Below are 14,194 nucleotides of genomic sequence, written 5' to 3' on the forward strand. Positions count from 1 at the left end.
ATCCTGAAGACATCTTGGTGAACATGATAGAAAATATCTTTCTATACTCAAAGAGTTTACCTGCCCCTGGGAGGGATATAAAGTCAAGAAATCAATGACAAGGCAATTTCTGACATGTTTTGGTGATAATAATAGGTAACTAAACAAGGTGATATGACAGAGAGTACCTGGGGATGGACTGTGGTGGCCATGCTGTTAGATTATCAAGAAAGACCACTCAGAGGAGGATAAGCCTGAAGGATGAGATAAATTCAGCCAAGTACAAAGAAAGAGAAAACAGATTTTAGTTACAAGAAACAGCACCTGCAAAGGCCTGGAGGTGCGAGATTGCAGTGTTGGAGGAACATGAAGGGACAGAAATGTCCAGTGTATGGGAGGCATGAGAAGTAAGCATTTGTCAAATGAAGTAGGATCTCATTGACCACAAGTATATTTCATTCTAAGAGCAATAGGTGGCCACTGCAGGGTGTTACTCTGGGGAATCAAAAGATCACTCTGGACTGATGATCTTGCTTCCTTCTTCACTGAGAAAACAGAAGCAGTTATAAGATAAATCCACACCCACTCCCACCACCATCTTCCTACCTACCAGCATTTGTACCCACATAATCTGCCTTCCCTCCTGTTACCATAAATTATCTGTCCCTGCTCCTTCTAAGTACAAATTCTCCACTTTCATACTTGGTTCCAGTCTTTCACATGGTCAAGGAAAAAGCTCCAGCAACCCTCTCCTCTTACATCCATTACCAATTCTGCATTCTGTGTTGGGTCATTCCCATCAGCAAACATAATTTTTATCTCATTTAATTATTTAAAAAAATCTCCTCTGGACTCTACTCACCTTCCACCTATTGTTTCACTTCTCTGCTTTCCTCTACAGCAAAACTTCTTGAAAAAGTTGCTTATATTCACTGTCTCTAATTCGTCTTCTCTCATTCCCTCACAAAGCCACTGGAGTCAGGCTTTGACACCCATAACTTCACTGAAACTTCTATCGCACAAATACCAGTGACTGCCATATTGCTAAACTCGGTGGTCAATTTTTAGTCCTCCTCTTACTAGACTTATCACCCATAAAACATTTGCTTCATTTGAATTCTAGGACATCATATCTTCATAGCTTACTGATTGCTTTTTCTCTGTCTCCTTGGTTGATTTCTGCTTTTTTCCCCTGACAGCTTAAGGTTGATATCTTTGGATTTGGGTCCTCATACCTTTTCTTTTTCTGTCTGTACTCACTCTATTTGTGTTCTCATCCATTCTAAATGCCATCTATATGATGATGACTTCCCAAATTACATCTCAAGCCATGACTTCTTCTTGAAATTCCAAACTTGTATTCAAATTGCCTAATTGACCTCTTCACTTGGTTGTCTAATTAACTTCTCAAACTTGCCATGTCTAAAACATGAATTATTTTAAACTGAAGTATAGTTGATTTACAGTGTTGTGTAAGTTTCAGGTGTACAGCACAGTGATTCAGTTAAATATATATATATGTACATACATATATTTATTTATTCAGATTCTTTTCCCTTGTAGGTTATTACAAAATACTGAGTATAGTTCCCTGTGCTATACAGTAGGTCCTTGTTGGTTGTCTATTTTATATATAGTAGTGTGTATATGTTAATCCCAAACTCCTAATTTATCCCTCCCCACCTTTCCTGTTTGGTAACAATAAGCTGGTTTTCTATGTCTGCAAGTTTATTTCTGTTTTATAAATAAGTTCATTTGTATCATTTTTTTATATTCCTCATATAAGCAATATCATATGACATTTATCTTTGTCTGTCTTACTTCACTTAGTATGATAATCTCTAGGTCTATCCGTGTTGCTGCAAATGACATTATTTCATTCTTTTTTATGGCTGAGTAATATTCCACTATATATATATGTGTGTGTGTGTGTGTGTGTGTGTGTATGCATATATATATATACACACACGCACACATATACATACACATATCACATCTTCTTTATCCATTCGTCTGTCAATGGAGATTTAGGTTGCTTCCATGTCTTGGTATTGTAAATAATGCTGCAGTGAACATTGGGGTGCATGTATCTTTTTGAATTAGAGTTTTCTCCTGATGCATGCCCAGGAGTGGGATTGCGGGATCATATGGTAGTTCTATTTTTAGTTTTTTCAGGAACCTCCATACTGTTCTCCATAGTGGTTGCACCAATTTACATTCCCACCAACAGTGTGGGAGGGGTACTTTTTCTCCACACCCTCTCCAGCATTTATTATTTGTAGACTTTTTGACAATGGCCATTCTGACTGGTGTGAGATGACACCTCATGGTAGTTTTGATTGGCATTTCTCTAATAATTAGCAATGTTGAGCATTTTTTTCATGTGCCTGTTGGCCATCTGTATGTCTTCTTTAGAGAAATGTCTATTTAGATCTTCTGCCCATTTTTTGATTGGATTGTTTGCTTGTTTGATACTGAGCTGTATGAGCTGTTTGTATATTTTGGAAATTATTTCCTTGTCAATTACATCATTTGCAAATATTTTCTCCCATTCTGTAGGCTGTCTTTTCATTTTGTTTATGGTGTCCTTTGCTGTGCAAAAGCTTTTAAGTTTAATTGGGTCTCATTTGTTTATTTTTGTTTTTATTTTCAGTACTCTAGGAGAAAGATCCAAAAAGATATTGCTGCAATTTCTATCAAAGACTGTACTGCCTGTGTTTTCCTCTAGGCATTTTATAGTATTTCGTCTTACATTTAGATCGTTAATCCATTTTGAGTTTATTTTTGTATATGGTGTTAGAGAATGTTCTAATTTCATTCTTTTACATGTAGCTGTCCAGTTTTACCAGCACCGCTTATTGAAGAGACTGTCTTTTCTCCATTGTATATTCTTGCCTCCTTTGTCATAGATTAATTGACCATAGGTGTGTAGGTTTGTTTCTGGGCTTTCTGTCCTGTTCCATTGATCTATGTGTCTCTTTTTGTGCCAGTACCATACTGTTTTGATTACTGTGGCTTGGTAGTATAGTCTGAAGTCAGTAAGCCTGATTCCTTCAGCTCTGTAAAACATGACTTTTTAATCTTCCCCTTCAAAACCTGTTTTGTATGTGATCTTCAACCCAATAAATGGTTACTTTGTCCTTGCCTTTGCTCAAGCCACGAGACATGGAGTCGACCATGGCTCTTCTTTCTTGACCTCTACCTACAATGCACTGAGGAATCTTAATATCTTTGCCTTTAAAACATATCCAGAGATCCTCTTGAAGTGATGTTAACAAAATGGTGGCACAGGGGTTTCTTGCCTTGCCCCCTGCAAGAAATATCACAACTATCCACACACAAAAATACCTTCATAAGAGCCAAGGATTCCAGGTTAGGGGTTATAGCACATGGGTGAAGCACAGAAATAAGAAAGATGCATTGGGGAGGGTAAGAAAGGTAGATTCACATTATCCCCATCCCTCCTCCCCCAAGCCCAAGCAGCCCAGCATGGAGAGATACATGGGAGAAGGAGAGTAAAGTGAGCACCTGACTTCACCAAAGATCCTATATCTGGTCTGTCCCAGCACCAGGCTGACTCCTAAGGCCCCAGGTAGCTCCATGTGTACTCCCATGAATCTAAGCCCCTGATTTACCCTGCACCTTCTGGCTCCAGTGGCCCCAAGCGGGTTTTGTAGCACTAGGCAATTTCCACAACACCAGGTTCCTGGTAGGCCCCTGCAAACCCAAGGCCCCAGCTCAACCCTGCACAAGGCTCCAGTGGCCCCAGGTGACTCCTCCAGTTCCAGATGTCTTCCCTAGCTCCAGGCTCTCAGCAGTCCAACAGGAAACCAGGCCACTGGCCCACCCATGTGCTAGCCAGCTCCAGTGGTCCTAAGCAGATCCCGTTTACCAGGCCCAGCCTTTACAGCCCCAGTTTTAAGTCCAGCTCCAACACACATACCCAGGCCCTTGGCCTGACCATGTGCAAAACCAGCTCCCAACAACTACAAGCCAGCTCCTGAGGCCCCAGGTCACAGGCTGATTCATGTATTTCCAGGTCCAGGCTTGCCCTAGCTCCAAGCCAGCGCTCATGCCCTCAGGCTCCAGGTCATCTCTCACAATACCAGGCTCCTGGAATATCCAAATATTGAATCAGCTGCTACAGACCCAGATGCTGGGCCCACCCAGTAGTTCATGGCACCTGGTTGGCCCCCTGGAACCAGGATCCATGTCAGCTCACATAGAGCCATTTTTTTTTAAAGCCATTTTTAAATTGGAGTATAATTGCTTTACAATGTTGTGTTAGTTTCTGCTGTACAATGAAGTGAATCAGCTATATGTATACATATATCCCTTCCCTCTTGGACCTCCCTCCCACCCCACCCCTATCCCACCCATCTAGGTTGTCACAGAACACTGAGCTGAGCTTCCTGTGCTTTATAGGGGTTCCCACTAGCTATCTATTTTACACATGGTAGTGTATATATGTCAGTCCTAATCTCCAACTCATCCCACCCTTCCCTTCCCCCCCACGTCCACATGTCCGTTCTCTACATCTGCATCTCTACTCCTGCCCTGGAAGTAGGTTCATCTGTACCATTTTTCTAGATTCCACATATATGCATTAATATACGATATTTGTTTTTCTCTTTCTGGCTTACTTCACTCTGTATCTCCGAATATGCAACAACTTGCTCACCCATAAGTAGTCTGGGGTAAACCCTAACTATGAATGGAGGACTTGACAAGATTTGGTATTTTCTACTTCAATCCTGGGTCACCAGTCATACCGGCTCTCTCTAGCAACATGACCCTTCTAAGCAGGCTCACTTCCTCATCCTGGTCTCCCCCAGTCGTGACCATCATATACATGGATGCTTTCCATTCTACGGAGGAGCTTATTTTGTCAGAGTAGAATCCCGGCACAGACAGTAATCCTGGAACTAATACAGGAAGATACTCCCATTTTGGGTGAGTTTAGGAGTAGATATTCTGCGTGAGTTTAGGAGTTCCTTGATTAAGGTCACCTTCAAAGCATGGAGGCTGTAGTGTAAAAGAGAATGGGGCATTCTATGGTAAGGAGATACTTGATATGGTGATACTGTGATGATCCCTTCTGACCCCACCAGCTCAAGATAACTAAGGACTCCCAGATATGCAAGTCTGTCCCAGCAAAGACATACAAGTAAGTCTCAGGCCACCTTTGAACGCTATGACTTCTTCACCACCTGCAAATTAGGTAGCCAAATCCCTGCCTCCACAAGCTAGAATGTAAGAAAGCAAGAAAACTGCCCACCACAAAGAGTTCACTGGCAAAAGAGCATTGTAGCATCCAGTCAGGTTTGCAGCTGACCAAGACACTCTGGTATGGCTGGGAGAGATTCTCATGTAAAATATTCCAAAGTCACTTGGAATCAGCCCCATGGAATATAATTTCTTGCTGGGGCATGTCCTTTCAGAGAAGATTGTTGTATTCTCATGTTCAAATACTGCAGCTTTTCCCTAGTTGCACTGACTTACCCATCTAGGATTCCCCCTTTCCTCTAGGCTCTGTGTCCTCCTTGGTTTTGCTCCTGAAACTGGCTTTTGAGTCAAATCCCCAGCTTCCCTTTCTCAGGAATGCAAGAAATTCGGACAAATGGGAGGGACGAGAGGCTGCGGTCACCAAGTTCCTGAGAGTCAGAAGGAGAAGATGACAAAAACAGGGAAACGGCAGATATAATATGTTAGCATATTAACACATTATAGTTTGGGCCAAGATTGGACCTGCTAGTAGGACATGTTTTGTGCCTGAAGTTTTCCCACAGTAAATAATAGTTTACTCTCTTTGTAGCATCTGAGGCCACGGTTCTCATGATTTTTAACTTTGTAAGTTTCATAGACTGTTTCTCCAAATGAAAGTACCCCAGTTCTGTCTGATTTGTGCACACATGGTGTAGCTGCTCCTGCCGTCTCTCAGAAGTCCCTGGCAAGGCCATGCTGTTTTAACACCAACTTCAGTGTCCTTATAACTTATCTTCTGACCCCACTGCCTGAGGGTGCCCCCCCCCTCAACTTGATACCATCGAGTACTTATAGGATAAAGTTGTGAAGCAAACAAGCCTTAATCAAAAGCATTGCAAGTCTCTTCTTGATAATCACCTTTTGTTCTAGAGTAACTATATTTAGTGTAAAAAATGTTTTTGCCTTTCTTCTGATGGCCTGCATGTTTAACCAATTGATTATACTTTGCATGAAAATCAAAGTGTTCTCTTCCCAGTTTACTTTTGCTGTCAGTGCAATGCAGTATCTATTTCCCTGAATTAGGCTGCATTTCATTCATCTTTTAAACATGAAATTGTTATGGTTCAAGGTTAATGATCTTTAAAGAAGTTGTGTTGCTTACATTGTAACTACCTTATTTCAAAAGTATTCCAGAAAATAATGATTATTTCTAATAGTATAAAAATGTGACTGAGGTTTAAATCTCGGTAAAGTTGACTGAACTTTGCTTAGATTCATTCAACAAACTAATTATTGTGTACCTTTATAAAAGAAGTGTTTGGGGTATTTTAGAATTAAATTAGTAAATTACAGATTAGTTTCTTTTCGTGCAAGGGAATATGGTATCCATTAGAGAGGCAGATAGGTATAAAGTACCAGGGAAGTCCAGGGGAGGGAGAGATTATTTCCGGCTAGGGTACTAGCCCACTCTCTTGATCAACTATACCTAGCTCAACTATATCTAGATCGTCTCATTCATTAATTCTTTCTTCATTTATTCAAACATATATTCGAACCTACAGTGTGCCAGGCATTGTGCTAGATATTGAGGATGCAAAATGAATATAGCACCATTGCTTCCTTTACAGTGTCCAGTCTGATGGATCAGATAGTCATGGAAACAAATCATTATGACACAGTGTTGTAAGTGCTATGCCAAATGCATGTGCAAAAACCCTGGGAGACAAAGGAGAGGATGATAGTTCCACCTTGTGCCAGGGGCCACGGCCCAGTGCGTTTGTGAAATCTTAAGAAAGAAATTGTCATTTGCACTGAGCCTGGACAACTTGAAGGTCAAATAATACGTAGTTGGTCAGGTGGACAGGAGAAGAAAAAAATTCAACAAAAGGAATTACAAGAGCAAAGTCACTGTTACAAGCTATCTATTTGCATTTCAAAAGCCAGACCTGTTGTCTTCAAATATGTCTTGAAAATAATTTAAATGTCTCATTTATTTTTTAACAGAGCCCTTGAACTAACTCTAAACTCAGAAAACGATTTACCTGGTCACAGACAATCAAGAAAACAGTCAAATTTGTTAAAAGGAAAAGTTTGACTGACACTTCTCTATTTACAACTGACCACAGTATATTTAAAGGATAAAACAGCCTATATTTTATTGCTATTGATTTGTATGTCTATTGATTCTTATTTTAAACTTTAACAGTTCTAAGAAGTAGGAAAGTAGAGAATAAGTGAGATCTCCTGAATCAAAGCTATGATGGTAAATAAATTCTTGTTTCCTCCACCCCTTAGATTTAGCGGCCTTTACACCCCACCAGTTTCTACTCAGTGCTTGCACACATGTGGGATGTACAAACAGTTCCCTGATCATACTGTACACAGCACAGCTGCCACCAGACCATGTGGATCCCCCAGTTCTGACCGTCCTGGATTCTAGAACTATATCCGTACAGTAAGTAGAAATGTTGTCACTGTCACACACTGGTTCATGCAAGAATCCCAGTGAGTTCAATCAAGGGAAGGGTTTGTGACATAAAATTAATTTTATTGTGATTAAATGCATAGAAGTGATTAGTTCAGTGGTTCTGGGAACCTTTGATTATCACTTGCCAACTTAATTTCCATTTTGTCTTTATGCAATCAGGCTGAGCTACACATGTATGCAGATTCTGTGCAAACTTCAATAAGGGAAAAACTGACCACTTACTTACCTTGGGCTTTTTATATGTGAGGCATTATTTGCAATGATTTGGAATTAGAGAGCACAATTATATTTCTTCTTTTTGATTATAAACTAAGACTGTCTCGTTCCCCGGCATTTGAAGTCAGAAAGAAGCTTTCACGTATTGGCACATTCAGATTATTTTTGATATTACTGATCCATTTCCTAATACGTGAGGTACAAGGTATATTGCAGTACTGAATTAAAACTCAATAGACCTCTCTTCCCACTAGTTAATACTTGTTTACATTCATCGCTCTTGGTCTCGGTTTTCTCAACGGTAAAAGAGCTTGAACTGAAGAAATTATGATATTCATTCAAGCTGAAAAACACTGTGATTTATATCCCATTGTTCCAGGTCTATACTCTTCCATTGGCTTTCAGAGCATCCCAAGCTGAGCCCACTTTATTTACCTTAAAAGATTTCCCACTATGATAATTATTTCTCAATTTACCAATTTCTGTCTGTTCCACGACTTGTCCTGCTCATTCCCACTGACACTTTGTAACCCTCATCTGGAATACCCTCTATTTTCCCCTTCTGCCTACCAATTCCAATCCATCTATCAAGTATACAATCGTATGTATCCAGCTAGTGTGTCACCTCATTCAGGAAGTCTTATTTGAGTACTTCAGCCTTTCCAATCTCAGCTTTTCTTCTATAGTTGCATATCACCTCTATGTTAGATTGCTGCATTTTTCAAGACAATTATGGCTTGAAAATTATGCAATTATCTCTCCCTCTCATTTCTCAGAAGTTCTCAGTACTTTTCCCAATTTTTGTTCTATGGCTTAAGCTCAAAATCAAGTGCTCACTCATATATTTTTGTATTATTAGCTAATTAAAAATATAAATAACTAGAGAGCAGGTACTATGTCATATTTTTATACCATTCAGAATAGACATTTAATGACTACTTGGGTTTTTTTAAGTGAATCACTTTTGAGCTCTCAGTGTGTTTCTTTACAGTGGCATAAATCCAAGTTCATATGTGTCCTTTAAAAATCTTGCACATTTCAGATTGGATTTGAATGTATGATGATAATAATGCTATATTTTTTCATTCCCAGGTGGAAACAACCAAGAAAAGTAAACGGAATTCTGGAGCGCTATATACTATATATTTCAAATCACACGCATGATTTTACAATTTGGGATGTCATCTATAACAGTACAGAACTTTTTCAGGATCATGTGCTACAGTACCTTTTCCCTGGTAATAAATACTTCGTCAAGCTGGGAGTAAGTTCACTTTACTTTTATCAGTTTCTCTGCCCCCATCACTCCCCTTGCTGCTTCCCTTTCTTTTGTCTCATCTTCTCTCCATGCCTCACTTAAAAAAAATACAAAATTCTCTTGTATTGCTATTTACACTGAAAACTCACTTCAAATACAAAGTGAAAATTCTGCTGATCTAATACCTACATATTTATTTTATATTATGCAAAACAATAGAATAACCATCTGAATCAGTAGATTTTTCCAAATCTAATTTGGGATTATCAGAAATTATTTCTTTTTTATTATTTGTAGAATGTCATAAATGTTGAGGGCTTTTTAGAAAATGCTTGGATTAATAAGGTTATTTCCCCATGGGGCTTGTATTCATTTGAAAAGCAATGTGCAGTATGAAAATGTAGGTCTTGTATTTTTAAATGAAGGTTTAAATGACCCCCAAATATTCTTGATTATTATTATATTCTGGTTTACATTACACTTCTGTCTCGAAAGAACAGTCACTTAATAAAACCCTAGAATCAACACAGTTTAGACAGGCGATAGCATTTTTTAATGCAAAATAACACTTTTACACAAAGGTCTTTTAAAAGACCTTGATATTACTGTGGAATTTATACTCAGTAGTTCCTTTTGTTTTTTGATGAAATATAATCTTTTTTAAGTTTAATAGCACATCTGAAAATAACTGAATATAAACATGAGATTGTCCCTATTTGTTTTAAACACACGCTTCATTTTATAGCAATACCTATATAAGGATATTTGCTTTGATAAATGCCATAGAAAATATTCTGCTCTTGATTATGAATAAATTTACATTTATGTAGACACTGTGTATGCATTCATTTCACTTAACACACTCTTGAATGCTCTAAATATTATACCACAAGGAAATAAACTACATTCAACTGTTGCTGTCTGACTTGACACCATAAAACAAGGGCAATCAGACAATGTTAAAAATCCTGTTCAGAACTGGCTTCATGTGCCTAGGTGTTCAGCACGCAGATGGGTTTCTGGATCAGCGAGTGGATTACTTAGCTTTATTACACAAGATATAAGAAGTGTATTAACTTGATTTTCAAAAGCTAATACAGAAATCCACACTATTTTCAGAACAGTGGTGATATCAAAATAAGAAAAGTCCCTATGGTTTAGAAGCAACTAAAATTAAACAGAAATTGTGTTGCCCTTGGTTTTGATTAGAAGGAAACAAAGGATAGGAAACAAATGTCTACTTCCAAGGCAATTTTTAGGATATTCTGAGCAGTCAATGAAAATCCACCTGAATCTCCTATGTCTTATAAATCTGTAATACCTTGAAAAATAAATACCACTAGATTGGGAGTCTGCTCTCTTGAGTTTTAATTCAGATTTTGCCACTAACTGAATGACCTAAGACAAATTCTCTTAATTGCACTGAGTCTTAGGTTCTTCAAGCCTAAAAGTAAGACTTTGAATTAAATGATTTCTGATGTCTCTTTGAGCCCTAAAATTCTATGATGCTAAAAAGGTGACCCCAAATAATATTTTGTGAAGTCAAATGAGACCTGTCAGCCACTGAATGATGTTGGTGCAAGATGTCATAAAGACGTGGAAGTCTTTGCCCTAACTCTTTTTTTTTTTTTTTAAAGATTGATTGATTGATTGATTGATTGCTATGTTGGGTCTTCGTTTCTGTGCTAGGGCTTTCTCTAGTTGCGGCAAGCGGGGGCCACTCTTCATCGCGGTGCGCGGGCCTCTCACTATCGTGGCCTCTCTTGTTGCGGAGCAGAGGCTCCAGACGCTCAGGCTCAGTAGTTGTGGCTCACGGGCCCAGTTGCTCCGCGGCATGTGGGATCTTCCCAGACCAGGGCTCGAACCCGTGTCCCCTGCATTGGCAGGCAGATTCTCAACCACTGCGCCACCAGGGAAGCCCCTGCACTAACTCTTGTTAGGGAAGTAAATTTGCTCGTATTATTTTTGATTTCACTGTATTTGTTGGGGCAGAAAATACACTGATACATCTTCAGGAAGTATTCAACTAAAAGACTTTTTACTTTAACTCTGTTAACCCATAAGTTTAATGAACCAGAACATTTTAGGTTCATCTTGGTTAACTGAGGAACTCGTGTATATTTACAGTTTCAACATAATAACTGGCTTTCAAGGTCATGAGATTAATAGGTGGAGATCAGGTTCTCAGCCAAGTGGAGTTGCCTCTTAGCATGCTGACTAAGTGCTAGGAAACAAAACATACAGAAAACAAAGCATTTAGGCAGGCATTAGAGAAAAATGCATGGGGATTCCATATGATTTACTATGATTTACTCCAGACTGGAGCAGGTATGTTACTTCATGTGGTTTCGTGTAATTTCCCCTGTTGACTGGATTAGAAACTCCTAAAGGGTAGAGACTGCATATATCGGCAGAGTTAAACAAGGTGTCTGGAAACTGGAAGCTCACAAACAGTTCTTGAAAGAATGAATGAATGAGTGAACACTGAGTACATTTATTTCATAAAGAATCTGAGACTTCTGATGTGAATCAAATAACTTGCTGTACAATGTCAGAGTTAGAGACTGTGTGGTTCAAAATACAAGCTCTTTCTCCTAGAAGAAACAGTATAATATTTTGTTCCACTCAACAAATGGTATTGCAAAGTGTGGTAGCTCCTGGTAAAGATAATAAACCAGCAATTAAATAAGGAAGTTTGTAAGACAGGTATCGAGATATGTATGGTTTGATAATATTCATATTACTGCTAGACATTTGCCTCTTGATGAATGTTAAGTATATTTCCTGGAAAGATTCTTGGGAATGATGAGCTTTAAATTTTCTAAAGATCATTTCTATATAACATGGCCTTGTTGCGTTCTTAACATCATCAGACGCTACTTATCTGAAAACAAAGTATTAGAAAAGAGAATGCTAGTTTTAGATGTTCTTAAAAGTCATGATTTCAAAAATAATTGATACGCTTTTATTAGTTATGCATTTTACTGTACCAAAATTGAATCTCCTATTCGGACCAGTTACTCATCGCTTCAGGGTGGTAGTATGACTTCTCAGTTTAAAACAATATATTTGTAATTGATAAAAGCTATAACCAGAAGGAACTTTAAGAACATTTATTTCCTTATTGAAGGAACTAAGATGCTCACCCCACTCGCCTAGCACCTCTAAATGCATACATAAAGAACGTGGGGAAAAAAAGATGAAAATAAAATATCTTGCAAGTAATTCTGTTGTTTCAGCAACGCCTTTGTAAATTTGGGTTCATTTATAAGAAGAATTCTCTCATAAACTCCTTGGATCCTTAAGAGGCTTTTTATCAAGTTGCTAGTTTATGGGTCTTCCATGACACAGCCCAACGAACAGTCCTTCCAAACCAGAGGATGTCTTCATTTATTCCAGAATTCCCCATCCCATAAAATTCTCAAAACGAAGTAAATTTTAATTCACACTCTGTTTTAAAAAATACATAGTGAAATGTCACATAGTACATACAGTATTTCTCTGGGAGAGATGGCGGGGGGAATTCTTAGGCCACAAATAAGAAAAACAGTAGTGACAAAGAGACTATCAGAATTACATCCCAGTGTGGTTTGAGTTTCAGCATAACATGCTGCAACATTTTTCCCCTCCTAAGGAAAAAAAAGTATAGGAAATGCCAGTGGATGGATTTATCTGTCTCTAAGGACTGGAAAGTATGCTCCTTTGAGCGTTTTCCTTCGATAATTCAGCTGTCTCATACAGCCTCTTTTCCTGCCACGTTTTCTGGTGGACTTTTTTAGCACGTTGGAAATTTTTTTTTTTTTAATTCTTCTGTTTTAACGTTCAGGTAGTTATTTCTTGGGCTAATAGCGACATGTCCTAGGGCTTCGAATCAGGAGCTCAATTGATTTCTCCTTATTTGCCAAGATTCTGTTCTCAGGAGGAGTATGGTTTATCTCTTACAGAGATATGCACGTGCCACAGCTGAGCATTAGAGGAAGCCCGCAGAGGTTAATTAGGTCCCCAATCTTAATGCAGTTTCATGCCCAGGCCACAGTTTAGCCCGTCTGAAACTTGCTTACGCTGAGAAATTATCCTGAAAACATGGGTTACTGGTGTCTTCTTACAATAAGAGGTAAAATTGATCTCCGAGTCTACTGACCATTTATTGTTACTTACACTTAAGAGTGAAGAATTGGCAGCTATTTTGCAGCAACTTTACAAGTAGTATACTTCAGTATAAGAAAATACCTTTAAAATCAGTCAGCTTTCTTCTATCTTTAGGAAAAAGAATACTAACTGCTTTAAGTATCAAAAGGTCATTCCTTCAGTATCACACTGGAAAGCTTGGTACAGGCCCGAAAAAATAGAGAGGTCGTTCGGTTTTTTACTGTTAGTCATATCTACCTTCCATGAAAATGAACTGAATAACTGCCTGCTTTTTACATTGTCCTATGATTTCGCTTCATTTTCTTAATGCTAGTGGTAAAATTTAGTGCTTTTTGAAAGATTTTTACATTTTGTTGTGTAAATTACAGTTGTAACTTAAAGAGGTACTGAACAAAGCTTTAGCATAGTTTTCAAATAGCTGCATTATATAAAGACATAACTGCTAATATTTACTAGCAGACATAGGCTGGAAAAACTGTGTGTATGTCTCAATTTCCTGGAGAAATGCTTATCTCCTATGTTAGGTAGGGATGATATTTTCCTCATATACTGAAACATTTATTTGGAATTGTTGGCAGTTTATGATGAAAATGTACACAGAAGTTTCTGAATATCCTTAATATCCATGAATCCATTTCTGGAATTAGTAGTACCTCCCTCCTTTGGGAATTTGGGGGTTCTGTGAGCATTTTAAGTTTGTTGGCCATGTAATGAAGCTCAGTTCCTCCGGCATGTAAGTAAATGACTTGACCCTTAAAGCCAATAAACATTCACTCAACAACTGCTTTGCTGTCAATTTATGAGAAGTATTGTTTTATTCCATTTCACATTGTGTTCTACTTTAAACGTATTGCTCACGCTACAGTAAGTAGAAAGCACTTATATTTTCTGTACTTTTT

At 38.4% G+C, this 14,194-nt stretch overlaps 1 protein-coding gene across 1 annotated transcript in view; it reads left to right on the forward strand.

The window, feature by feature from the left end:
* USH2A (usherin) overlaps positions 1 to 14,194 on the forward strand; it is an 800,956-nt gene that overhangs the window by 396,966 nt on the left and 389,796 nt on the right. The window contains exons 32-33 of the mRNA XM_057531465.1: positions 7,480 to 7,639; positions 8,981 to 9,152. Coding sequence (XP_057387448.1) covers positions 7,480 to 7,639; positions 8,981 to 9,152 — 332 coding nt within the window. The remainder of the gene's footprint in view (positions 1 to 7,479; positions 7,640 to 8,980; positions 9,153 to 14,194) is intronic.

This window comes from Balaenoptera acutorostrata, chromosome 1 (assembly GCF_949987535.1).
Source record: "Balaenoptera acutorostrata chromosome 1, mBalAcu1.1, whole genome shotgun sequence".
Lineage (NCBI taxonomy): Eukaryota > Metazoa > Chordata > Mammalia > Artiodactyla > Balaenopteridae > Balaenoptera > Balaenoptera acutorostrata.